Source organism: Paramormyrops kingsleyae, chromosome 10 (assembly GCF_048594095.1).
Source record: "Paramormyrops kingsleyae isolate MSU_618 chromosome 10, PKINGS_0.4, whole genome shotgun sequence".
Taxonomy (NCBI): domain Eukaryota; kingdom Metazoa; phylum Chordata; class Actinopteri; order Osteoglossiformes; family Mormyridae; genus Paramormyrops; species Paramormyrops kingsleyae.
In genome coordinates this window covers 10,112,743-10,140,217 of record NC_132806.1, presented here as the reverse complement: position 1 = coordinate 10,140,217, position 27,475 = coordinate 10,112,743, and the positions used below count along the sequence as shown (strand labels likewise).

The 27,475-nt window shown below is 49.7% G+C and overlaps 1 protein-coding gene and 1 long non-coding RNA gene across 2 annotated transcripts in view; both read right to left on the bottom strand.

Annotated features, from left to right (window-relative positions):
- Positions 1-4,605: 4,605 nt before the first annotated feature.
- On the bottom strand, positions 4,606-20,362 carry LOC111834266 (bifunctional heparan sulfate N-deacetylase/N-sulfotransferase 1-like). The gene is made up of 14 exons (XM_023793352.2): positions 19,586-20,362; positions 16,605-17,087; positions 15,922-16,009; positions 15,656-15,810; positions 14,968-15,153; positions 14,728-14,856; positions 14,290-14,472; positions 13,855-13,951; positions 13,000-13,123; positions 12,118-12,292; positions 11,139-11,309; positions 10,939-11,048; positions 10,186-10,288; positions 4,606-8,910 (listed from the first exon to the last, which is right to left on the bottom strand). Exons 1-14 carry the CDS (start codon positions 20,108-20,110, stop codon positions 8,791-8,793), a joined length of 2,649 nt encoding a protein of 882 aa, XP_023649120.1. The 5' UTR covers positions 20,111-20,362; the 3' UTR covers positions 4,606-8,790.
- A 37-nt stretch (positions 20,363-20,399) lies between these two features.
- LOC140593278 (uncharacterized) overlaps positions 20,400-27,475 on the bottom strand; it is a 35,608-nt gene continuing 28,532 nt past the window's right edge. Inside the window, exon 3 of the long non-coding RNA XR_011993538.1 lies at positions 20,400-20,569. This is a non-coding gene — a long non-coding RNA (uncharacterized lncRNA). The remainder of the gene's footprint in view (positions 20,570-27,475) is intronic.

Here is a 27,475-nt window from a genome sequence, read left to right as displayed (position 1 = left end):
ACATGCTGGTTATAGTGCATTTCTCTCTGAAATTCTGACTAAAATAGGTCGTTAAAGACATTGTTCAGAAGAACAGTGGACTTTGATTAAAAAGTTGATTGGAGAGGGGAAAACATAAAGAAGTGCAGAAAATGATAGGCTGCTCAGCAAAAATGATCGCAAATGCTTTAAAATGGCAACCAAAACCTGGAAGACGTGGAAGAAAATGGAAAACTGCCTTTCGAATGGATCGAAGAATAGCCAAGATGGCGAAGACTCAGCCAATGTTCAGCTCCAGGAAGATCAAAGAAGGTCTAAAGTTACCAGTGAGCACTGTTATAATCAGATGACGCCTATGTGAAGCCAAGCTACTGACAAGAAGTCCCCGCAAAGTCCCATTGCTGAAAAAAAGACACGTGCTGAAGAGGTTACAATTTGCCAAAGAACACACTGACTGGCCTACAGAGAAACGGCGCAACATTTTGTGGACTGATGAAAGCAAGATTGTTCTGTTTGGGTCTAGGGGCCCCAGACAGTTTGTCAGACGACCCCCAAACACTGAATTCAAGCCACAGTACACTGCGAAGACAGTGAAGCATGGTGGCGCAAGCATCATGTTATGGGGATGTTTCTCATACTATGGTGGCGGGCCTATTTATCACATACCAGGGATCATGGATCAGTTTGAATACCTCAACATACTTGAAGAGGTCATGTTGCCTTATGCCGAAGAGGAAATGCCCTTGAAATGGGTGTTTCAACAAGAAAACCACCCCGAACACATGAGCAACATCTTGGTTCAAGACCAACAAGACTGATGTTATGGAGTGGCCAGCCCAATCCCCGGACCTTAATCCAACAGAAAACTTGTGGGGTGACATCAAAAATGCTGTTTCTGAGGCAAAACCCAGAAGTGCGGAAGAACTGTAGAATGTAGTCCAATCATCCTGGGGTGGAATACCTGTTCACAGGTGCCAGAAGCTGGTCGACTCCATACAGCACAGATGTGCAGCAGTTCTCAGAAACAGTGGTTATACAACTAAATATTAGTTCAATGATTCAAAGGAAAGCAAAATCTTAAAACATTTTTCAGCTCATATAGTGAATCTTTGAGATTGTAAAGAAGAATGCAGACACTGCTATTTTTTTGAACAGCCTAATATTCCCTTTCCTTTACTTTCTGTAAAGGAATAACACAAATGTGATGAATTTCTCTTCTTGTTTTGATTTGGAATAGAATTTGTAGTGTTTCCAATGCATTTGCTTGTATGGAAATAAAAAGTATTATAAGGATTTTCAGCTTTATTCGCTTTTTTAGACACACTGCTATTATTCTGAACACAACTGTATTCTGTTTTTCACAAAAAGTGAAAATAAGGGAATTGTTTTGTTAAATTCTCTTTGTTGATATTCATTTAGACTTCACGTTAAAATAATGGTCATGAGCTTTATCGTGGAGGTAGAGGGTGCTTCCAGTGTGCAAAACAGGAAGCCACAGTGTCCCTAGAATCCTCTCTGGCAGGATGGGGGAGGCAAAAAGAGGATTTCCCTGCAGTGAATAATAATAATAATAATAATAATTATTATTATTATTATTATTATTCACTGCAGGGAAATCCTCTTTTTGCCTACCCCATCCTGCCAGAGAGGATTATTATTATTATTATTATTATTATTATTATTATTATTGGATGGTTTCCTTCAATTGCACCTGCTGCTGTCAGGGTAATTCCAGTGCACCAGTCCCCTCATACCTCCTTTGTATGGCACCATAGACTCGGCTACAAGCTAAAAACGCCAATCAGTCTCACAGTGTACAGTTTTAATGGACTTAAATCTGAGACGAAGACTCTGAGGGTTATGACCACAGAGAACTGTATAGATTTGGAAATGCTGTTGGAATAGGAAGTGTGGGTCTGTGAGATGGTGGGGATCACCTTTACGCTTATATTCCCCCGTATGAAGAGGGAAACATGACTTCAGTGATCCGGCATTGCTGACGACTGAGTTACTATATGATGTCGAACATGATACACTGGCTGTTTAAGGGGTTGTACTGGTGTTAGTAGCTATTCCGTGCATTAAGGTATCCTGTTAATGTGCAGCTGATTCTGTAGTCACCCTCTAGTGGAGAATCATGGGCATTAACAGGAACTGACATGAATGACATTACCAATGAGTGACATTTTCAGTGTCAAAGACGGCAATGTGGAAGTGATTTTTAAAGACAGTCAGACAAATTAGGAACTTAATATTTTACATCATGTTACAAATTACTATGCACATGCTGTTTTTGTTTGTTTTTCCTAAACAGTTGGCACAATAAAATAATTGTTTAATCCTCAACAATTATATTACAATACAAACATCAGATGTTTTTACAAAAAAACTATTGATTGACTGAACTATTCACATTTTGGAAAAACACAAAACACATTGTGCAAAATTATGTAGAATGCAGTTTGAAAAGACTCGATAGGTCATAGTGAACTCAAAACAGCAATCTGATGTATTTGCTGCATGGATAGATCGTTTTTCAAAAATGTACAATTTAAATCAAAGAATATATTAATATGTAACTTTACCTATTAAGATATGAGCCGTCCTTTGACATCACTGTAACAACCCTCTCATCCATTGAACTTATCTGTGCATAGTTTCTGCCTGTATTTCATCTGAGGATGCCAGCATTGCCCCCCAGAGCTGCTGTTTTCAGGCTCACTGTCACCCCTCAAAAGGGTTGAGGTCTGGGAATGACGGTGTCCACACCCTGATCTTCTCCCTCTATCCCATAGCGATAGTCGTCATTGGTGTTCTGCACAGCATGGGACGGTGCATTTTCCTGCATGAAAATAATTTTATTTTCAAAGGTAAGATTTTTCTTTTTATACCCAGGAGCGGTTAGGAGCTCCACATGTCTTGTGGGGGACATTTTGCCCCCCCCCCAGGCACACTAAAGGGACCTACCATCTCACTGCCACCTCCTTGCTGGTTGGCCATTCGCCAAACATTCAGAACTTTATCCATCTGGACCACCAAGCATTCATCTGTAAGCTCTTTGAACCGTAGTCATCACTTATTTCTGACTTTATGCTCAATAGCCAGCCTCTGAAGGAGCCTGCATCGAGAGGCTCTTGGGACTTCAGGGCCACCAACCGCTTCAAGTACGCACATGCTGCTCAACAGTGGCTGTTTTTACCTGCCCTTTTAATACCATTAATTTGTCTGACAAAAACTTTCCCTATTAAATCTTTATCGGACTGAATTTGCTTGTGCTCGGAGTCGTGCACAATTCTTTTCGCAGTTCGATGATCTCTCATTTTTCCTGTAATATCAGTTGTTCTCATGCTTTTTGCAAGATGCTGCACTATTTCATGCTTTTCATCTCAAGAAGCACCTTTCTTGCTCCCCATATGGCCACAGTTTAGATAACTGTGACTTGCTTAATAATGAGGAGCAAACTCTAAGTTTCCTTTCAAGATCACCTGGCAAACCTGAGACTGATGCCAGTTATCTAAACGTATATGAGAAGTAAAACTAACCAAAACCTTCATTCAGAATCTAAAAACTGAAATCCTAATGATATGTCACTTGCATAACAGCAATATCCCGATCACATTATTAATGAGATCAAGCTGAGCTTCCGCTCCTAGATTATGACACTTGTGTGAAAACTGACACAAAACAGGATCAGGTTTAGGTTTGTACTCAATAAAACCAATACCAATCAATAAAAAAAAAATGCCAAGATCAACTTGATGCATCCCTATTGCATAATCATGTGGAATACAGTGTAGTCTTTCTTATGTGCATAATCTATAACCAGGGCATTTTGTACTTAACAGGCGTAAGTATGCAAGTAACCAGAATATTACCAGCAAGTTATAACAGGAAAATGATACAAAGGCCTCAGTCCCTGGTAACAGAACAAGTATAAGTCCCCTTTGGGTGGGGGGGTGGGACCCCAGTTGTTCTGTGTAATTTCAGATGAGTTGTGAAGTAAGGAGGATCCTCAGCTTGAGCCACTATAGAAGAGGGCTGAGAGAAGACCTGTGCGGAAGCTCGGGAAACGAATGTTGGGTATTGTGTGAGCGTCCCTTGACTGATAAAATATTAATTGTATTAAATCTTCTCCTGTCCGTGTTTCAGTTTTGTAACCACACTAGGGAACTGCACGAGCCTTTGATGTTTCACACACCCCTCAGCAGTCATCCCATGCAACAAAAATCATCTGTGCATGAGTATTTTGTTAAAGAGAGAGAAGCAAAACCTTTTTGAAATAAGATGCCAAATGTTATTTTGACAAAGAGAAGACAGGAGTCCAGTCTTTTGCCGGCAGAGAAGCACCGCTCATCTCACAAGTCGCAAGCGGCTGATGAATGCGCTGATGACTCATGGAAGCGTCGACCTGGCAGGCTCCGCGCTGCCTGAACTCCCCTCTCATGCGCTAATCCATTATGTTCTGCTCTGCTTCCAGCAGGACTTTGGTACCTCCATTCTTGCGATGGCAACCCCTCTCTCCAGATACCTACCTCTCTAATTTGGCAACAAGATCACGGGAGACAGACGGCGACACAACAGAAGCCTAGAAAATAGAACTAGGGTGAATGTTAAAGTTGTACGCAGTTTAAAAAGACAGTGGTGTTTTATTTGTAAATTAAATCACAAAAGTATTAGTTACACAAAAATTATTAACAACAGTTACAGTCTGATTGTACAGTTCAGGTGATTATTACCATCATTATGGTTACCGATCATCATTCTTTATTAATACTCAACAATAAAATACAGGACCTTTTGGTTGGGGGGAGGAAAAAAATAATTACATTTGGCAGTGCGAATACCAGAGGGATTCTCAGTATGTGATCAGATGAGGTTCGCGAAGCAGAGACGAGCTCGGGGTAAACTGAAACATACAATCTGTCCACTGGGGCTGGACATACAGATCCTTTCCCCTAGGTACGGGAGGGGGGACCATTTGCAGTTAAAAAAATTTAACAAAATAAAAAAAAAAATCCCAAAAACCAAGGTGTAAGATGAGGACACTGCTGGGAATCCAGATTTAGGAACATAGCTCCAAAGCTTCCAGCAAATTAATACAATGGCTCATCTCTCTGGTATCAAACACTCATCTTAACGTCGGCACCCTTCAAGGAATTCCACCTCCTCAAATAACGGCACTGCAGAGTCCTGTACCAAGGGGGCAAAGGAAAAATGGAGGGGGGGGGGGGAGAAAAAAAACAAAAACAACAAACTTTCCCTCACAGCCCCTTTGGAGAGTTTTACAAAAGAGAATTAAAACAAAGTTTGTCCATAAAATATACGTCCTGCTCTTTAAATCCCTACTCACTGAGAGGAAATCACTACATCACAGACATCTTAAATGAGCCCATGAAAGAAAGAAAAGAGAAAAATAACTGATCAGACAATTATATTGCAATCGAAAACCTACCCCCCATGATATTCAATAACTTAGAAAGTAAATGGGGAAAAAAAACAGATTCTCACATTTTAAAAGTACTGAAATGAAAGCAGCTGTCATACAGTTATTTGTTAAAACAATGACATCTGTTAAAATAGAGTTTTAATGCCATGATTTTCAGTTTTGAGTACCATTCAGCTGAAATTAGTACCTCTAACATGCATAGGGCCCCCTCCCCCCCGCCCCTCTAACAGAAGCACAAAGCTCACAGGCCAGAAGCACAAAGCTCACAGGCCAGAAGCACAAAGCTCACAGGCCTGAGTCTCTGCACAGGAGGTGCCAGCATTTGATTTCCCCTGGATCATGAATGGTTAAAAATAAAAGTCAAACATAAGTGTGCTTTTTATTCTCTATAATAAACGATGATAGCAGAGAGGTGCTAAGGAGCTCTACGGTCCACCAGTGGGCGCTAGCGAGGACAACACCGGCAATCCAGACAGGGGCTGAACGCGCTGAAGCTTCTGAATATCTGCACAGAACTAAGTTGGGAAAATAAGACTGAATAAGAGGACTGTTGACATCCGTCTGACAAAATGAGAGAACGAATAAACAAACCCAACAGCTCTCTCACTTTCCCATGCTCCCTGCAGTTTAAATCCAACATTTCATGTTTCCAGACATTTCCATCAAACAATCAGAACATAGCCAAAATCTTCCGGATGCAGTGTGATTATGAGGGAGGTGGCGGCTGCGGGGGAGGTGTGCAGTGAAGAGAGCAGTGCTCTGGGAACCCATGTGGGTGACATGCAAGGAACGGGATGGGAGACCTCCCATGTCTGCTCCTGGCCAGCCATGTTCCTACAGCAGCTGTTCAGGTTAAATAACATTCGGAACATGACAGACTCCCTGGAGCTTAACACCAACCACCACTGAGATTAAAAATCAGTATGGTACCTCCTCAGACCAGGTCCTGGACAGTATTATCAGAGTTACAGCAGATCCAAACCCCCTCCTTCCCCAAGCTCAGGGCCATGAGACTGCTGGTCTACATCTTCGGGATGCTCAGGACCTCCACTGAGGAACCCAAACGGCACAGTGGCCACATCTGCCATACGTTCAGGGCTCTCAAGGCGCCGTGACTGTCATTACAGAACAACATGCTGCACTGTGGGCTTCAGGAAAGAGGCACATGTGGGCCTGACATCTGTGGTATGATTTCCGAGCTTCCTGAGGGTGCAGCCCCCACCCGGCCATTTTGCTGAATATGACAAGTTGGCTTCAAGCGGTAACTCAAAGAAAGTCTGCGTTCAAAAAAATAATGTTTCCATTGACAGATTTCATGATTTGTGCCTGCTATTAAGGCGGCCATGGAACCACAGCCCATAAATCCACTCCCTTATTTTGGCTTCTCCTGACCTAGACGTACGCCCACACATTCCCTCCACCGCCGTCTCCCGTGGTGGAGCAGCTGGGATCAGACACATTAATCGGCTTGTCAGAGACCATCATCTGCGCACGCGTGCTGGAATCCAGTGTCAGGCAGTTTTGCAATTGCGTAAAATCATCAAGGATTTCATGTCAAGATGGTGGATTGGAGAAGCGGACAAATCAAAGCTGGAAGCTCACAGCTCGTTAAGCCAACAGCCTCATCCCCATCACAATGCCGCAGGACCATTAAAGACATCCTCGGGCCAGAGGATTCTGGGAAACGGAGCAGGTTGGTACATCTGGCAGGGAGAGTCGGGTGACAGGTGTTAAGTGAAGGGTTGGGGTGGGCTGACCAGGAGACCCCAGCACATTCCCAGACTGAAGGGCTTTAGAGCTGAAGGCCTGTACCCTGGCACTGCTTCCCTGCAAGATGCAGCATGTTCAGCACTGTGGTCTTGCATCATACTCCCTGAAATTGCTCTTTTGATGTTGCTTTGATAGAGCCTCCGGGGGACACTATTGATGTGGTATTAAAGAAAACTCCCATCATGCATTCTGCTTGGATTTTATGTAAGAGTATGAGTGTGCAGCTCAAGAAAATTTAAAATTTCTGGGATCCAGGGCTATCCTGGGGGGTTGGGGTGGCATAGGCACGACGGATCGCAGCGGGCCCCCTCCTTGGATCGTTGACTTCGGCTTTGCGAGAGAGGCTTGCACTACAGATTTCAAAGCACCCTGGAGACTCAGAAGGCACCCCAAAGTGCGTCCTGAAGGGAACCTGTGCCCACCGCTCTCCACAGATGGAGTGTTCGGCCTTTGACTGCAGGGTTGAAAGAAAACATTTTTTTGAAGGGTTTTTAAAATCACTTCTTGGCCTCTAAACGTGACCAGATGGCGCACAAAATGCACACTGAGGAGGCTCATGTGACCGATCGATTTAACCCATGACGGTTTACGCCACAGGTGAATCAGAGCCATTCATACGCAGCCACACCACCGCTCACTCAGACGGGCATCGAGATTCTAAGGCCCTTCCGTAAGTTGCGTGTTAGAAAGCCGGGTCCTAGACAGGCACCTAAATGGACGGCCTTAAAGGGCCAAAAATCTGGTCTCGTCCCTGAAATGCTGAACAGAGGCTGAACTCCGAATCTCTCGGCACTGCTGATTACTTTATCCCTGTCACACACGGAAACACCACATCAGTTCTCATTCAAGTTTTTTTTCCCAAGTTCCAGAAATCCCAAGATGTGTATTTTGTTTTTCCATACTGTGCTGACAGGTCACGTTCCTCGCCTGAATGTGCGAACGGAGCCAAGCAATTTTTGTTCCCCCGCGGTCCAAATACTCAGTGGTACCATACTTTACAAGTTACAAAGCAATGGGGAAATAAAATTAAACCTTAAAAATATATATAATATTAAAACAAGTTCCAAATCAAAATCACAGAAGCAACAGGAAAAAGAATACAAAACTTTAAATAGTCCTTATTACCGGGAATGACACTTTGTCCTGGCACTTCTAAACAATCAGCCGCTGCTGCCTTGAATACCAATACAGACAAGGTCCTTTGCTCTGTCTCCCAAAAGCAAACAAAACATGTGCGCGTGATGTGAGGGAAGATGGACGATTAAGAACGTTCCTCATCTCCCCAACATGCCCCCCTGTTCCTCTGCCTTGTGCCAGGTTCCCAGGAGGTGGGGGAGGGGGGGGGGGTGTTCCCCTTCAGCAAGATGCAGCCTGCAGTGCGTTTAGTTTTGGGTGACCACCCTTCTTCGATAGTTCGTCCACCCTCACATCAAAGACAAGATGCTTCTGGGGGTGAATGTGTTTGCTTCCCGACCCCTGCTGTCGTTACCCACACAGGTGGCAGAGGGGAGAGCATGCCCCCCCGCCTCGATGCCGGGGCGTCAGCTTGTCCTTTTGTCGGCAGGGACCCCCTCGCCCCCCCCGGCTGACTCTCGCTACCTGGTGTTGACCAGCTCCTCACGGAGCCAGCTGGGCAGAGACTGGCCTATCCTGTAGAGCAGCTTGGACAGCTCGATGTTGTGATCCCTGTAGTACTCCCTCAGGAAGAGGCGGGACTGCGACGGGACACAGAGAAATACATTAAACTTCAGCTTGGTCAGTGACGCGAGACAGACGGAGGGAAAGGAGGGAGGGGAGACGCATGAAGCCGAACAGGAGGACAGAGGACCTTAAAATGTGCAGATCTGCAACATCCAGGAAGCAGGTGGCTCTGCTATCTGCACTACTACTCAATAACGGTAAAAAGGGGAGTCCGACTCTTTAAAGCCAGATTCAGAGGACTGAGAAAAAAAGAACATCTGGCCGGCATAAAAACAAGGCCCACACCGAAGAGCGGGACACCTAGAACAGCAGATTCAAATGCAGAGTGGGACACCTAGAACAGCAGATTCAAATGCAGAGCGGGACACCTAGAACAGCAGATTCAAATGCAGCCCCCCCCTGAACGAGACTATCGAGTCTATTGGCACGAACATTCCTGATGTGACTAGTCAGATATCATTTGATTTTAATTGTATTTATTTATTTATTTTGGGAGATTGAGCTCATTCACCATCGGCGCCCCCAGCTGGCCAAACAACCACCTTGATTGGTCCCTCGTCTCCCTCATTGTAATGAATGCAACTCATGATGGGTTTAACAGTGAAAGAAGCTCCAAGCTGAAGGAGACGCCCAGAAACAGGGCAGAGGAAACTGCGTCACGAGGAAAGGGTTCACGGGGGTGGCGTAGGCGGAGAGTTCCGGAAAGGCGCCGGACAGCCCCTGCGAGACGTGCGCCAGCGCTGAGCTGGCAGGTGGAGCTGGAGCGCGGAGGACACACCGGTGGTCCCAGGGTTCTGGGAGAGGAGTGTCTGACAGATGGCTTCCCAGCCAGCAGAGTCCCGCCTCTCTCTCCCTCCCAGGGACACAAGTCACCTGCATCCTCCCGACTCATTAACTCGACACTCCCCGCCGGCTGCAGCCCACCGAACGCCATTCCAAGGACTCCCAAGGTAACATCTGCAGCTCCCGCCCCCATAACTCCCAGCAAAACCAATGATGGCAGAGGGGAGGAGCCTCTGCTCACTCAGCAGCTGACAGATGCCAGTCGGAGGAGGCACAGATCAGGGGACGTAGAGCGGTGGTGACTGGGGGTACTGGGACAGAACTGTTACTGGGCACCCCAGCGTCAGAACCACCCGACACCAAGGGCGGTAACCAAAACACTCACATACGCCTGGTAAAAAGCAATAAACTAGGACGTGACAGTAAGGGCTGTTTTGAGTAGAGCAGTCATGGTTCCTTGGAGTGTGAGATCATGGGGGTGTCTGAGTATCCGGCAACCAACTCACATCCGAGTCCATCTCCGGGTATTTCCTGCCCTTGCTCTTGCCCAGGCACTTGGTCTTGCCCCCTTCCAGAAGCTGACACCAGAAGCCTTTCTTCGGATCAAACCTGCGTGAGGAGGGAGGAAAAGAGAGAGAGAGAGAGAGAGAGAGAGAGAGAGAGAGAGAGAGAGAGAGAGAGAGTCAGGCCCCGGGGCGGGTGGAGGTGCAGGTGTGTGCTGGACGTTTCTGGGGCTCACCGGGGAGGTGAAGAAACGGATGCTGCCATCCACTTGTCAGGGTTCCTAATTATGTGCCGGTGATGTGTGCAGGGTGATGAAGAAAGGGGAGATGAAAGATGAAGCGAGAAGGTTTATAAAGGAAGGAGGGAGGGATAGGAGATCTGAGAGTGAGGGAGGGCGCGAGGGAGGAGAGGCAGTCAGGGGAAGTGAGGAAAAGGGACACGTTCCTGCTAAATCAGGCAGCTCCCCCACCTCAAAAACAGTTTGGCAAAACCGGAAAAAATAATGCAAAAAAAAAAAACAATGAACCTATTTAAGTCAATCAGAAGGAATTCTTATGACTCAAACATGAGCTGTTTGGATGGGGGCATCTTCCTGTTTACTTAAAACATAAAAATAATTAAATTGGGTAGACTTAACATCTGGCGTCTCCACTATGCCCTTATTGTGTTTTTTTTTGGGAGGGTGGGGGGGGGGGGTCTGGGTGGATTTCCACAATTTCCCATGGGAAAGAGTGTAGCGGCGACCAGAAACTCACGCCAGGATTTTGTGGTAGTTTACGATATTCGGCAGACCAAGAAACTTTTGGACCTTGTCCATCGTGGATGTAGGGTCTGTTCTGAGCATCTGCCCATCCAGAACCATGACCTGGGGCAGCAAGGGATTAAAGATTTTGTCAGACATCTTGCCGCACACGCACACGCACACGCACACGCACGATTCCACCCCGTCACTCACTTGACTGGGATGGTACTGGCTTAGCCAGCGCTCCAGGTGTGTGGCGTACCAGCCGGGCACCAGGCAGCGGTTCTGCAGGACCCGCAGCTTAATAGGGGCATCAGGGGCAGCCGTGATGACGTCGTGGAAAGTGTACTTCAGCGCCACAGGGTCGTCATGGGCACGCTGATGCTGTGGGTGGAGCCGGGCGGGTTGTGTCAATGCTAGCAGCCAATCAGACAAACCCTCCCCTTCTTAGTAACAATGAGGGTGACTGGAGGACAGAAAATGTTCGTATCCTGCAGCAGCAGCACCCCCACATGTACATTCCATCATCAATCATATGCAATACCAGTCAAAGGTTTGGACACGCCAGGCTGCCTGCAAAGGAGAGTGATAGAGTGTCACATCACATGACCTGGTCACCTGACCTAAACACAGTAGAAATGGTTTTAGAGGAGTTTGACCAGAGAGCGAATGAAAGGCTGCCCATGAGTGCTCAGAGTATTGGGACCTCCTGCAGGGCAGCTGACAGAGCATCCCAGGAGACCACCTCATGGAACTAGCGTAATGGAGAACATAGGCTGAGCCAGTTCCTGCAACAACTGGGGATAAAGGCCTTACTCAGGGGCACAATGCTGGCATCACTCTGCTTGCCACAGATTTATACTGACAAATATCTACCCATAATGCAGCCCCCCCCTCCCAAAAATCTATTTTTATTGTTTAATACTTTAGTCAGTGCATAATTCCATTCCATCAGTTCTGATATCTACATTTCAGAAGACAATAGCACAAATAAACCCTACTATTGGCAGATGTGTCCAAACTTTTGACCGGTACTGTACAGAGTGCCCCTCCTAAGGGTTCAAGAAAACCAAGAACAGGAGTAAAATGGCTTATTTCAGCTTGGGAGGGGGCTCCTTGGCTGATCTGAACCCCCCTATCTATCTCCACAGAGCTAAGACCCAGCATGAGCCGAGCTGCGGGGGCGGCTGACCTGGTACCAGGAGTAGGCCCTGTCGGCGGGGTTGATCAGGATGGTGATGATTTTGGCTTTCGGCAGGAGGGATGCCGCCCGCCGCGGAGCCACCTCGGAGTCGAAGTAATTGGCGCTCTTTTCAAAGTAGAAGTCCGAACTGGTGTTGGACGGCAAGGGGAAGAACTCCATGTACCTTTATGACGGGATGAGAAGGGAGATGAGTGAGAGGAAATGGAGATGTCACACAGTGTTTCAGCGTTCCCAGCGTTCCCATGTGACATGGCTGATCACTCCCGTCACGGAGGGAGCACGAGTCAAATCAGCCCAATCAGTCAGGCTGCGACTGAATACTCCGGGTCGTTATCACGCGGGTCCTTCACACGCGACTGCCGAGGCACGACTCGGGGTTTCAGCAGCAGTGAGTACCACCCCCCCGGGCCAGAAAAATAAGTCAGTCAGTAGGAATTTCTTTCAGAAAAGGACACGACTAACCAGTGCTTTGATTACTTCAGCTCCCTGTCGGAATTCGCTCAAAAATGCCCCCAAGGATTGAAAGAGACATCAGCACAGAGATCACACCTTATTAGAGGCAAAATTGAACGTGAAGTGACAGAACACCAACCGCGAGGTTTGGAGCATTTGGCAGGAGAGAGAGACTCCTCAGGCCGATGCACGATGGACACACCCTCAAGCTGTTAAAGCCCATTAGCATCGGGGGGGGGTTACCTTCATGTCAATTGTAAATTCTTGTCAATATGAATTTGGTGATAACACCCCCGTTTGCCCTCCTGCTGCAGAGCTAGCCTGGGCTGGGGGTGTGGGGGTGCCCCTTTGGGTTTTGCTGCCAGTTTACCACCCAGAAATTTCATGGCGGGTGGGGGGGGTGGCGGGGGCACCCACCAGTCGATTCCCTTGTGGTAGTTGTGCCCATTGAAGAACTGGATTTCTTCGAAGGTCTCCTTGCTGGGGTAGTTGCTGGTCAGGTCCGGATGCATACCCAGGAACAGGTACAGGGCAGTGGTGCCTGTTGGGAGCGAGCAGACCGGGGGGGGAGGGGGGAGAACAACAGGTGCATGAAGAACAGAACTGGGCCATCTGGAACAGACCAGCGGAATAACTCCCACGAGAAGACAGTTGGATGGTTGTGTAACGGCTAATTAATGTGCCGGGGAATGAGGGTGCATGCCATTGGCCGGAGAGGCGGGGATGAATGACCCCCCTCCCCCACAGCATGCCGGATTAGGGGTAGAAAGGAGGGGCCCCACTCTGGGTCAGTCAGTTCCTGCACATGCCGTGGGGAGCTGAAAAACATCTGACAGGTGGTGAAACTCAGAAAATGCCCCCCCCCCCCAGCTCTTCCACCAGCACCCAACTGCCCGTACACCCCCACAGCTGCATACGCTTTGGCACCTGGTCAAGATAAACCAGTGTGTGTGTGTGTGTGTGTGTGTGTGTGTGTGTGTGTGTGTGGAGTGGTGTAAATATATCTAATGGGTAACCCTAACCCTTCCTAATGAGAAGATTATCAGTGACGTTTATGGGGAAAATCAGTCCCTAAAGGCGACTTGTCAACATGTGATTATCTCAGGCAGGGATTCCCGATTTCCACACTGTCATCAGAATGATACAAAAACATCTGCAGTTTCTAGTTTTCTAATACTCAGATGCGTAAAAGCTTTTTGGCAGGAGGCCATTTCTCCTAAAGAGTGCACGCAGTTCTTTCTTTTGGCCTGCAGGGGGCTCCACAAAGCTTACCTGTCTTCTGCGGGCCGATGATCAGGAGCTTGGGGAACCGGTCACATGTCTTCTCTTTGGACCAGATATCTTTGTGCCTTTTGTCCTCACAGGGGTCCTGCGGACAGGGAAAGAGAAGCGTTAGGATTCGGTGAAGAACACAGGCTACGCTCCTATCTTGCCGGGAGGAAGGTGAAAGAAAACATGTGCGACACACCAGCAGCTAAGCTGATCATAAAGCTGTTAGCATGTTAGCACGTACGTTTGCCCTTCAGATGTCCCCCCCGGGACCCCAAATTGGTTCACAGTGTCACACTCATGCAGCTAGTGACCCACATCTACTACACCATGGTGACTCCTCAGCCATGGCTGCCTGGTGTTTCGCTCACGGTGCCCAAGACCTACAACAAAACCACAGGTCATCATCTCTGTGGGGCCCAGCCTAGAGGCTCTCACCTGCCACAGCGGGTCCCTCTCCTCAGGGAAGATCTGGAAGTAGCGTTGAGCCAGCTGGACCGGGGGCAACGTCTGCAGCTTCAGGTTGGTCCAGGTCTGCAGGAACCTGACCAGGTTCTTGAAAGTGTAGAGACCCAGCCTGTCGTTGCCATAATTTGACAGGTGGGTCATGAAGATGCTGATCTGGAAGGGAGATCAAATGCTGGGGGTCAGCAGGGAATTAAAATATTAAATATCAGGAGGGGGGGGGGGGGGGGCAGTGCTTAATCGCAGAACTACTGACTGCTTTCTAATGTAGGACTAGCAACCGTAGCTTGCTACTGCAGAAAAACGATTACAGTCGTTTTTCTGAGAATGTCAGCAAATATTAACTTTAGTTCTCTGTGGAAACATACCCCTGCAGTGCAAATGGGGGGGTGGGTCTCCACGGTTACTCACGGGGTTAAGAAGGACCGTGAGGAAAAGCTCTCCCCCGTTGATCAGCTTGTCCAGCTCCTTGGGCCCTCCAGGGTACTCCTTGAAGAAGATGGTGTGAGTAAAAAGGCCACACGTCTGCCTGGGGAGGACCTGCCAGTGTGGGGGACAGAGACCACACACGAATTTATACAGGGAGGGGGGAATTAAGGAGCAAGCGAGGTTTGTGGGTGGGCTTTAGAGTACACTGAAGGGGAGACTTACGCTGATCCCGTCGTGGAAGAAGCCACGGCGGAAACGGGCAGGCTTCAGGTGGGGGTATTCCTCCGTGCTGGTCACCTTGATGCCCCACACCGTCTTCCAGGCCTCATAGAGCTGCACGTGAACCGGGTACACCCCCGAGTGATGGGGGGCCACGGCGTAGCCCATGTTGGTGGGAATCCCGTGCTCCTGGAGACGGGTAAACAGGAAGCAGTGAGTCGGTGAGTCAGGTTCGCAAAGCCCGACCCCCCACAAAGGAATTCATCTTCATTTCCCATGAACGCCGTCGTAAACAAAACAGCACAAGCCACGCTCCGCCGCCCCCATCATCGCGCCCCTTCAGTGGGGACGCGTAATTCCGCTCAGTCCATTTATCATCGAAACGCCCGGCTGCGAGTTCCGTCGGCACTGATGTCTGCCGCTGAAAGCTCTCACTGCCGCGATACGCAAACACAACACTCATTTCATACCTGTTCAGCCACTCAGAATAATTCCCAAGAGGCAGCCGGTAGAGTCTCAGACTAGCCGGTACTTATTTAGACACCCATCAAATTTTGTCCTCCCCCTAGGGGGAGCTAAAGACAGCACCCTGCTAATACAGCCTTTTAACTCCACATTCTGCTCTTATCCAATCCGGGACCTGGGTTCGCATCGTGGGAAGTGGCGCGCCCTGGTGGCCGTCCCGACTCACCGCGGCAAATTTGCGGTTGAGCAGCATCTGCTCGGCCAGCACGGTCTGGTTGTGGAAGAGGTGCGGCTGCATGTGGCTCCACATGTGGGGGAACCACCAGAACTCCGTGACGAAGGACAGCAGTAGGTCGTCGCCCAAGTCCTCCTCATCCGTACCTGGGGGAGGGAGGGAGGGAGGGAGACTCTAAAAGCAGCCATGGCCTGAATACATTAAAAGAAAGGTGGTGGGGGTTGGGGTGGGGGGGCATATTCAAAGAGGTGGCACACCTGCATGGAAGAAGCGTCCCGAGAAGCCCAGGTTGAAGGTGAAGTTGGGGACGTGGGGGCGAAGGTCGTTCTGCGTCTCCAGCAGCGCCTGTATAGATCACAGCGACGTCACCTGACTGCATGGGCATGCATGCCACGTGCAGGCCCGTCCACGAGCAGGCCCGTCCGATGCCCGCATCCCAGGAGAGCTTAAATCTCACCAAAGCACTGTAACCTGCCATCCAGCAGACGCTAACCGTTTCTGCCGGGAACCCCCACGCTGGCCATTTCGGGTCTCCTCTCAGCACTCAGGACACCTGACGACTCTCATTAAGGACACCCCTTTGACCGGTACTGACATTACGAGACTCTCTTCACTGCAGGAAACCCCATTCTCACCCTCGGCCGCCCCGGAACTTGTTCTGGGTAGTTTTGCCCCAACTGGACATTTGGCAGGTGGGATGTAGGATAAATATTGATAGCATGGCCCCCTGCTGTTAGCCTCAAGAAACAAATAGCCCTCCCTGCACCGCCATTAGACAGTGAGCATGCAGATTCACTCCTCATAAGATTCTGATGCTGAAACCTTGAGGAAAGATTTCACCTTAATAATATGAAAAGCACATCCATCAAACCTAAAGACAACCCACAATCCCACTGTCCTACCCCTTGCCCGACCAATAGGAGGAAAAGAGAAGGAGCACCTTCACATCCGACACCTTCATGCGCGTGCCCTCCTTGCCGACGAAGATGTCGTCGATGTCCACTAGCAGGTAGCGGTCCAGGGAGAGCGAGAGGCGCTTGGCCGTCAGGAAGGACACGGCGTCCACGAAGACGAGCTTGTGCAGCCAGAAGCTGAGGTTGTTCCCGAAGAGGACGCGCTGTATGCCATCGTGGAGGCCGAGATCCTGCACCACGGAGGTGTGCAGGGCGGGGCTGAGGCCCAGAGCCGGCAGGCTGTCTGCCGACTTGGTCTTGGCCAGCAGAACCGGCTCATAGGTGGAGTGGTTGGACTGGAACACGGTCCAGTCGTCGCCGGGTAACGGGCCACGCTCCACCTCCCGGGCCCGGGTGATGAAGAGGAGGGGTGACTTGGGGTTCACGCTACAGTCCCTCAGACCCAGGTTCGAATGCAAAAACAGGGGGAAGCCCTTCAGCTGGGCGCTCAGAAGGCTGTTCTCATTGGCCTGCAGAAAGAAGGAATAAAGCTGCCACTAGGTGTCGTGGCAGTTAAGGATGTGCTCTCCTAATCTTAAGGCTCAGGCCCTGCTTTAGCCAGGCAGAGTCTCAAGCATCACTTCAAGTACAGTGACCAGACGGTCTGAAATGCGAGGCAAATCTGAGGCCGAGCCGCCTAACGGCTGTGAAGCTGACGGCACTGAAAAGCGAATTGAAAGCGTTCCTTAAACCGCTGCCGAGCGCAGGCGTGTTGGAGCACTCACTGTAAAAATTTGTGCCGAGACCGTGAAACTCACAAGTGCATTCTGGGAAAATGAAAGGGGAAGAAAATACATAGGAGACAAATTCAACCGCATTCAATCAAAACTTGCGATCTAAAGCATTCACCCAGAACAACTCCCCCTCCCCCCACGGCTCAGAGTCGATGAAACAAAACCAAAACGTGACAAACTGAGGCAAGGGCTGGGCTTTTGAGGCTGATGCAATGCACCCCCTCCACCCCAGGCAGAGGAAGACAGTAGGGCATCAGGAAGGCACGACATTTTGGGAAGCTGACCTCAGATTTCCCCCCCCCAGAAATCCACAGGGACGAGAGCAGCACTCCGCTAACAGCTCTCTAGGCCCACTGCGTCATCGTCACAGTCTGTCCCCTGAACCACTGGGCCGCATCCCCTCGTCACAGGCCACTGCCTATCCTCCGGCAGAGCCTCGGGACCCAACGCGCAAGGAGGAGGAAACAGACCACACTTCTATTCCTTTTTAAAATCTGAGAGCTCAGCTTCTGACAGCAGACCCTTTTCCTGTGACCAGTAACCCGACCCCCACCCCCACAGACTCAGTCCAAAAATCACCACACGCCAGGTTAAAACAATTGTTTTGCAAGACAGCTTTTCATCACCTCCCTGTCAACACCTGACGCATCCTCTACACCCCATGTGAATGTCAGAAAAATGCCATAAAAGCAAAACAACTAGTCACAGGGCTGTCAGCTTCTCTGACTGCCCCTCCCCCCACGGGAGGCCATCCTAACCTCCGACACCCTGTCCGAATTTCCCATTTCGGTTCACACAATCCGTACCCCTCGCTCATCTCACTCTTACCCCTTTTCACGAGCTTGCGTAAGACAGAGCACCGCCCTCCCCCACCCCCCCGTGGATCTGCCACCCAGGCACTACAGTCGTCCCCATGGCGGGGGAGGCGTCTCGCAGGCCCCGGGGCTAATGAGACGGCGGCCTCGCTAACAAAGACGTTCCCGAGGACAGCCGCGCTTCACGTGTGGTTGGCTGCAAGCAATTATGTGGAGAATGGAGTGGGACCGGCGTGGAGGCGGGGCTTTCACCGCAATTACACGTCGATATGAGTGCGGGAGTAAGCGTGAGGACTGCAGGGAGACGGACGGGACTCTCGCAAACACACGGGTGCCACGAGCACGGCTGATATCTTGATTGCAGAGGGCCTTCCGAGGACACTCGGTCAACCGCGAGCCGCGGAGCGCCGGGAAGAGGGAAAATATTTGTGCCAGGGGAGTAAGACGGCGAGGGGGAGGGTGGGGGCAGCGCAGCGGGCGGCTGGGGGAACACAAACAGAGCGAGTCTGTTCGCGCCGGCGCCTCGGGGGCCCATTATCCTTTCTGAAGAGGCTGAGATCGGGCCCAGGAGGCAATGAGGCGTGAGCGGCATTCAGGGTCCAGTGACGGGAACAGGGGGTGGGGGGGGGGGGGGGGGGGGGGGAGGTTGTGTGAACGCCTGACAACCAACTTCTCTCCCGAGCTAATGGGTGGTACCGTGCAGGTATGGATGGGCAAGTAGCTGGGGCTAAGGGGGCGGGGCAATTGTTCACAGGAGGGGCAAGAGACTAACCATACATTTCATAGGGGTATTTCAAAGGCCAGAGATTGCCAACATCCCTGCATGTTCATGAACCTGACAGTACTGCGTGCCCATAATGGAAAAAGCCAGAATAGACACCCCGCCCCCCCCCCAAAAAAAAAAAAACCCATCAAAATCAGAACGACTTCATCAGGTAGGCGTAACCGAAGGAGACGCTTTATAGCGGTTTGTAATCCCACCCACCAAGGCTTTCAAAGTCATTAATCCAATCACTAGGCCTGAGAACATCAGCAATTACAAACCCTCTCTCCTTTTCAATTACTCCACACACACACACACACACACACACACACACACACACACACACACACACACACACACACACACACACACACACACAGTGCTGAAGAGGAGAAAGAATGAGGTCTTAGAAAGCAGCTGGCCTTCGCCTCGCTGGCAAGAGTAAAGGCAAGAGGCAGTCAGAGAAGATGAGAGGAACAGGTGGACAGAGCTGTGCAAGGGGGGTGAGAGGCGATCAGAGGACCATCTGGGATGGAGAACGCCACGTGAGACCCTCGCAATACCAAATTCCATCAAACAGACACAGAGAAGCTGAAACGCCTGGCTTTTTGGCTCCAGCCGCCTTCTCGGTACAGGCTTCCGGGCGGAGAGCTCACCTTGAAGAAGCCGATGATTCCCACTCCATACTCCACACAGTACTTGTCTAGGAGCTCCCGGTTCCAAGCATCCAGATTGACATACTTGAGGATGTTCTCGTAGATGACCAGCGCAAAGCGTCCACGGTCTTTGTCTGTCAGCGTGGGCATGTCGCCCTTGCCGGGCGAGATCTCGGTCCGATACTTAAAACGACTGGACTCCAGGATGGCCACGATCTCCTGGCCCAGCTGAGAGTAGAGGCTCTCCACAAAGACCAGCACGACGGGGTCGGTCCGTGCCGTGTCCGACGGCCGGGCGGTCTTCATGGGCAGGAGCCTCGACGGGGTGGCCTTGGGGTCGTCGCAGTCGGCCGGAGCCCCGTCTGCAGCCGCCGCGCCCCCCGCGGGCTCCAGCTCCCGCTTGACGCCATACAGGAAGTAAGCAGAGACGAAAACGCTGACCATGCAGAAGGCGAAGAGGAGGAGAAGGCTGGTCTGAAGGGTGGGCTGGCGGAAAGTCCGCCGCAGACGCCCACAGACCAGCATCGTCCGCCCCACTCAGTCCCAGGACGAGCGCCGGGGTTGGGGGGCAGGGGGCGGGCCTAGGGCAGCAGCAGCAGAGGTTTCTGAATGGAAAACTGTGGGGCGGCTTGGTGCTGATTCTCCGGCATCAGGTCCCGCTCATGTCACCATCGCAGGAGGGTGGGCGTGGCGTCGGCGGGGGATATCATGGGCTGGAGCTCCGGACGGGGGTATGCGCTCGATTACCACCCTCCGCCAGCCCCCACCGAGCCCCACCCACCCTGCCGACCCACCCCACCCCCCCACCCCCCCCTCCAACTTTAAGTTCTTGGTTTTCGGGCAGGCTCAGCAAACTTGCAGGCCTGCTGCTTAACTGGATGGGGTGTCAGGTGTGGGAATTGGAGCTCGAATGGCCGTGTGTTGGTTGGGGGACTCTCCCGACAGGTCATCCCCAAACCATTCCGGTGGCGAGGCCCCAGAGACCTGCAAGGAAGATGACAAAGGTGTAAGAGGCTTAGTAAAACAGACACCGACCTAAAGGAAAACCTACCCACAGGAGCAGAGTTGGAGTGTGGGGCAAACTAAAAACACATCTGTTAATGGTCTCACCTACACATCGTCAAACCGAGCAAGCGAGCACACAGCCTTAACAGGACTCAACACTTAAGTGACCTTTAGACCCACATCATGAGGGTAACCTGCACTGAATACCCACCATGTCTCAAACAAATTAGCTAATGGCAGGAAACTCTTCAGAAGCTAGGGAAGGGGGTTTGAATACAAGACGGCAGGTCGGAGATTATGTTGCTAGACTTTGAAGACTTTAAAAACCCTGGTAGACCTTCACCATTAACTTCAAAGGTATGAGATCAACAGCACTCTACCGATAATGACCTTTGACAAATCAGACCTCAAATAGGGAATCAAGCTTTCCAGCAACCAGTGGAACAAGCAAGAAAAAATCCCCCCCCCCCCCCAAAAAAAAAAAAAAAAACTTGAAGGAGCCTATGCACAACAGGCTACTAAAAAAAACAACCTACCACCACGTAACAGAAGAGGAGATCCACAGCACAGGGGAGGAGGTCAAGGGAGAGAGTCAGAACAGAGGGAGGAAGAGAGGAGGATGAGAGAGCGACAGCAGGGGGTTGAAGGAGAGAGGGGGACAAGGATGAGAGAAAGCAGAGAAGAGGAGGAGGAGACGGGGAGGAAGGGAGTGAGCACGGCAGAGGGGAGGAGGGGAAGGGGACGAGGGAGTGAGCACGGCAGAGGGGAAGAGGACGAGGGAGTGAGCACGGCAGAGGGGAGGAGGGGAAGGGGACGAGGGAGTGAGCACGGCAGAAAGGAAGAGGGGAAGGGGACGAGGGAGTGAGCACAGCAGAGGGGAAGAGGGGAAGGGGACGAGGAAGTGAGCACGGCAGAGGGGAGGAGGGGAAGGGGACAAGGGAGTGAGCACGGCAGAGGGGAGGATTCACACGGCTGATGAAAATAATTAGCTGGGTATCTACAGAGCACAAGCAAAAGCAGGATCAATACGGTTCATGTGCACCAGTCTAGACATGCAGGCAGATTAGAAAGTGTCCCCCAAAAAAATCAATTACTCTCCTCCATACCCTGGTGTTTGGGGCTAATTCAGCCCTGAAGCATCTGTACTAATTAACAATTGATCCCAGTTACATAACCAGAATTTGTTTGCGCCTGCAGTTGTTTTACTTCCTTAAAAAAACAAATAAAAACACTGCAAGGACAGTAAGTACAGAAAATATGACTAAAGCCTCCATGAAGCCACCCTGCACATAAAAGGTTTTTCTGCTGTGTGTGTTTGCATGTCATGAATGCAAACACACACACACACACACACACACACACACACACACACACACACCATGAAAATGTCAGCCCTTAAAGCAAGGAAAACTACAACAACTAACACTCATCCACACGGGGAGTCCGGACCCCCCCCCCCATCCCGCCCTGGAGGAAGGGAGGGGCAGAAAGGCGGGTTGCTTGGTCCTCAACAAGACGCAACGTGTCAGATGTAAAAACGGGCCAATACTGAACAGACACAGGAAAAGCAGGAGGCGGAGAGGCGGACCCGATTACTGTAATAAAACAGCACAATTATAATCATTGAAACCACTTTATAAAAATTAAAAAAACACCAATTCTTTTCAAAGCAAAAAGCAGATTCTGGATTTCAGCTAAATGTGACGGGAGAAGATGAATAAGGAGGAGTACAAGTGCAGACCCCCTGCCGGCGCCTTTCCCGCGAAGACCCTGGCCCGCTCACAGGCCTCCCGCCGCCCGCCGCCTGCCAGTCGGAATTGAAGAGGAGAGAGCGTCTGGCGGAGGACCCGCCGCGAGGCCGGCACGACCGCCGCCGATCCGCTCACCCTGCGAGCCTGGAACGAGGCTGCGGCCGCGATGCCAAGGGCATCAATTCGGAAACCGGGAAGCGGGCCACTCGGACTCAGCAAGCTTCCGCATCAGCGAGCGGCTCACAAGGGCGGCGAGGCCTGGCAGCTCGATGAAGACAGAAACGCCTTGTAGATGAAAGAGATGCTGGAACCGCACTCATTTTTATCTGCTTTAACCCAGATACTATGGGTGCTTCCCTACAATCAGCAGCCTGATTTCTGTTCTTTCTGGTAGCTTCTGATTCGGGCTGATGCAAGCCTAAAACACGGCAAACGGAGATGAAAAGCGTTTAGTGAATCCATAGTTACAGAATCCCAGGGTACAGTGGAGGATCGATACAGAGGCCACTCTCTCAACGATGTGTCCGGCCTATGCAACCGTACACCAATACAAGATTAGTGGTTGGGAGATAAGGCACTGACAGTCACTGAACAAATGGAAAGACCGTCCTCTCTGGGGACAAAAAATAAAATAAAATAACCTGCGTGCAAGTCACTCTCAGGCAGGTGTTCATTTGCTTCTGGTTTATTGGAACATGCTACGAAGATTAGCGCTAATTCCAGAGCGTAGCCGATTACATCAGGCTACTGAATTTATTTCAGAACAAACGACATTGAGCAGAAACAGCTGTGACGATGCTATAGGGAAGGAACCCGGATTTCACAAGCACAGGCTGCGTGGTTTTCTAGTGGAGGCACTTAAAAACAAACATTCACACAAACACAAAGGAGAAACATTATCTAACATTAAGACAAGTGTGAGACACAGCAACCCAGGATTAGTATTTAGATGTTGACGTGCTAGATTCAGCGGCTGATGCTAAAACAGGGCCGTGACCTTCAGATCACACGTGTGTGTGTGTGCGTGTGTGTGTGTTCGCGCACCCTGGCACTGCCCCAAAACAGGCATCTTAAAACCCCTTCAAAGCATTTATCAAGAATTCCTCCTCAAAATGCATATAGAGATAATGAAAATGCAAAAACACCCATAATTCCTCCATACTGCAGTACAAACACCACCATTTCTGCTACTGAGGGCAGTAAAAGAAGCAATCAAGATTTAAGCCAAGAAGTGTGGCTATAATCATAAGCATTATGGGATGTGATTCCACTTCAGCAACACATGAGGACACTCACTCAGCGAAACAGCAAACCTCAGGGAGGGGGGTTACAGGGCACTGTAAATCGGAGATTGGAGGGTGGGGGGGGGGGGGGGGGGGCATCAAGACTGAGGACTATTGACCTTCAGATTTAATCACTAAAGGCTTACTTTGGAGTCACCCTAAAATTTACCATTAGTTGAAGTGGACCTTGTTGAGGACTGAGGACAGTTTGAAGGACCTTCAAGCAGTGAGGCGGTGTGGCAGTCAGGTTTGGGAGGCTGTGGGAAATCTCAAGCCGCTGAATGGTCTTCAGCGTGAAAAGGGAACGAGGGGTTCAAAGACCCCCAAAGTCTTCAAAGGCTGCTTCCCCCCCTCCCACCGCGCAGTCTCCTTTGTCTCTTCTCAAAAGAGCAGAACGGCCGACCGGCTACCCAGACTCTCCACATCCGAAGAAAGGAAAAGAGCCTCACTTCTGGAGCTGGGGTGTGTAATCCAACCGGACACTCAAACCGAAGGGGCAGAGATACCGCATGTGTTTGAGAGGATCCACCCCGCTCTGGTTCTGCTATCCCAGGGATCCCTGCTTTAAGAGGAGACTTCACCCCACACTCTTCCGCTGGGCACGGGAAGCCTGATCCCCCCGCCAAAGTGCTCCCAACAAAAGAGAACATTCAGCCATTTATCTCAGGGCAGCAACGCGTCTGGGCTGACAGCTTTCCGAGTGCCGGACTTTGAAAGGAACAGGCATCACTTTTCTCATGTGTAGCTGAAAACATACATACACCTTGTATACCCACCAAGCCATAAGTGGAAGACAACATCCTGAAACTAGCGGAGGAACCAGTCCACAGGGCCAGCCGAGGACGGCCTGGGGTTGGACTGGAGACCCACCTGCTTCCAACGGTCACACACAGACCAGTCACTGTACCTGATCTATAAGATTCCTCATACCAAAGAGTTACTCGAGGGCGGTAGAAAGGAGCTGCACCTGTCGTCAAAGCACAGCTTCAGGGTTACCTCAGCACCCACTAATTAAGCCTCATTTTGCACATTACCGAGAAGCATCAGCATAAACGTGACTGCGACCCTGGTCACCGCAGGCCGACTACACATCGCCCTACGGGCCCAGAACCTGCGTTAATTCCATTTTCTGTTTTTCCGGTTACACGAGCACCATCTGCTCTCGCGTTCTCGTTTTTATACACGTCTTACAACATTATACTGCTTCATTAAATTGAGATTTCATTTGAATTGCAAACATGCTGTCGGCAGTCATCTGACATCTCGGATTCAAAATAAAGGGGCGTCTACAGTATTCTTGAAAACCGACGTACGGAACGCGCTCAGTTCATTTCACTGAACAGGTTTTTGCCTCCATTCTCATGTCCTAGTTTTTCATGGCAGGGAAATTTCCTTTTGGAGAGACTGGTTTGAGGGAAGTGAAATGCGACGAGCACATGGAGTCATTGCAAGGACGCTCACTCCCCGAGTTACGAACCAGAACCGTTCCCCAAGTCTGTTTAAGTCAAATCTGTAGGTAAGTCGGAAAATTAATAAGGTACCTAATGAGAATGATCATTAAACAATAATAATAAAAGTACCTACATACAGTATCCCAAGCCGGCGAACCGCTGAAGCTGCACAACGTTTTCACGAGCGTCACAAAGTAGTGTGATTTTACTATGACGAATCATTGCATTTAACCCAACTTTTTAATACGATAGGCTTTATAGCGACGGGATCGCCACCTTTGCTCAGATGGTTGGAAAAGTCTGCACACTCACATGTATGTAATAGTTTTTATTACCATGCAAATAGTCTGTAGGGTTGACAAACTACCCCGACAATTTCGATGCATCTAATTTTTAGGTTTATAATGAAATAATATAAATTTGCCGTAAGATTTCTTGCATGAGGGTGAGAGTCTGAATGCGTGAGTGCCCAGCGCCCGAATGTGAGGCGGCGGTCAGCATCTCAGGCTGATTCACATTCACAAGGACAGATATTGTTGGAGGAGAATGCGGGTGGCTTCTGTGTCGAGCTGGAGAACGGGTCCTCGCTCAGGCAGGCGGAATAATGAGCCTGAGCCGGACATACTTCTCTGCCTCATTCCAAAGCTCGTTAAAAGAGAAAACACCTTTAATTACTTATAGCATCAAAGAAACATGCAAATGAACAAGGAGGGTCTACCAATTAACTGTCTGCACGTTCAAATTATAAATTCACTAATGCCCCCCCTTTTAAAAAAAATTCCCCATTTAAATCTGTAAAATAATAATAATAATCTAATAAAATCAACAAAACCAACATCCCACCAATGCTGAGATAAAAACTGGTCTGGAAAATCTGGTTCATGAAAAAAAAAAAGGTATGGAAAAAACGTTAACTTCAAAGCAAGCGGGACACAGACAGCACAATTCCACGCAGCAGCATTTCGTGTCAGTAATATTTAGATGGATTAATCTCTTGGGTGGCGGATGACACACAAAACTTTTAGTGCGCTTGGGCAGACGACCAGAGCTGGCTGGGACATTCATTTAAAAAAAAAAAGAATCCAAAAGGAGAAGAGCGGGATGTCGGCTTTAAGACACAGCCAGAGACACTGCTGTTCGCCTTGCATCCACCCCCCCACCCCGCCGGAGGCAAGCGGCTGCATGCAAACCACCCGGGTGGAGGGGGGGAGGGGGGGGGGGGGGGGTGGCTGTCCCAGAGCATCATGCCTCGGCCATGCAGATTCGTTCTATAAATAAAACAGCTACACCCGAGAGTTCAGCGCTACTCGGCGCGATGACAATAACAAATGATGTTCCCCATATTCTCACCACTACCTTAGCAACTATGCACTCGCCATGGTAACTCCATAGTAACAGCTCTTTCCATGGCAACAACTTGACAGTGTTACTTTGCGGGTGATGGAGGACCTCTTGGAGCTGGTTGGACCAAATAAACAGTTAATTACTTTGCTTGGACATTCAAAGCTTCTTCAAGCAACTTTAAAACAGAAGTTGATTTTGTTTCATATCGCTACACGTGAACATAAGCACATACCACAACGTTACACCAAAGATAGGTTTCCTGAGGTGTGCATTTCTCAGCCTTGGTAATTTTTTTTGTCAGCTTCAAGTATAGACATGCTGCACTTTGGCAGAAGCACAAAGACAGCTCTTCAAGAACTTTCTAATGGCTGGGATGAGACTAGAGGAGACACTTCATCTATAGGTAACGCAAAGGCCACTAACCTCAGGAATCTTCAATCAAAACATTGATCTGATGTTTTGTTAGACAAAAATCGCTCACTGTTTGTCCTGCTGAATACTGGTACACATCCATAGCTCTCTACATGCAAAGCGCCATCCTACATCAGTGGAAGCCATGGTTGTCAGTGGCAACCAATGAGGGCAGAATATTTTTTTTTCTAGTGGCACCCTATTGATCTGGGCACCAGCATCTCAAAGGAAACGCAGAAAGGATCAGAAAGAGCTGGGAACTGTCGAGAAACCTGATGAGTGTTTGACAAGGTTGGGGGAGGCGGCGGGTAATCGAAGCAGAAACGAGACTGACGCTGCCGTAACAGGCGAGAATCAAGGCGATTTACCCGCCTGCTAACCTGCTACAAGCGCAAAAATGAGAAGCATGAACACTGGAGTCATGGCTGCGTCGCACTGCATCTCATCCAGTGCTACTAAGCTCGGCCCAGCTGAACAGAAGACGGTCCTCCACTGCTGGAAGCCAACATGAGCCCAGACAGCTGTACATCCGGCCTAAGGGCCACCAGGCTCATGCAAACACCCAGCTGCCTCCTCATGTATGAGAATTTCCCAGCTACACTGTATGTCTGACCTGTTTGTGCATTAACACCTGACATGATCAGA

Bases quoted from the DNA above. Each gene is read 5' to 3' on its own strand.
- LOC111834266 (XM_023793352.2), bottom strand. From the start codon at position 20,110: ATGCTGGTCTGTGGGCGTCTGCGGCGGACTTTCCGCCAGCCCACCCTT. The intron at 12,293-12,999 runs GTGGGTGCCCCC...CCCGTCATAAAG, and splicing joins TACCACAAGGGAATCGACTG to GTACATGGAGTTCTTCCCCT. The intron at 8,911-10,185 runs GTGAGTTGGTTG...GTCCCGTCGCAG, and splicing joins ACCCGGAGATGGACTCGGAT to TCCCGCCTCTTCCTGAGGGA.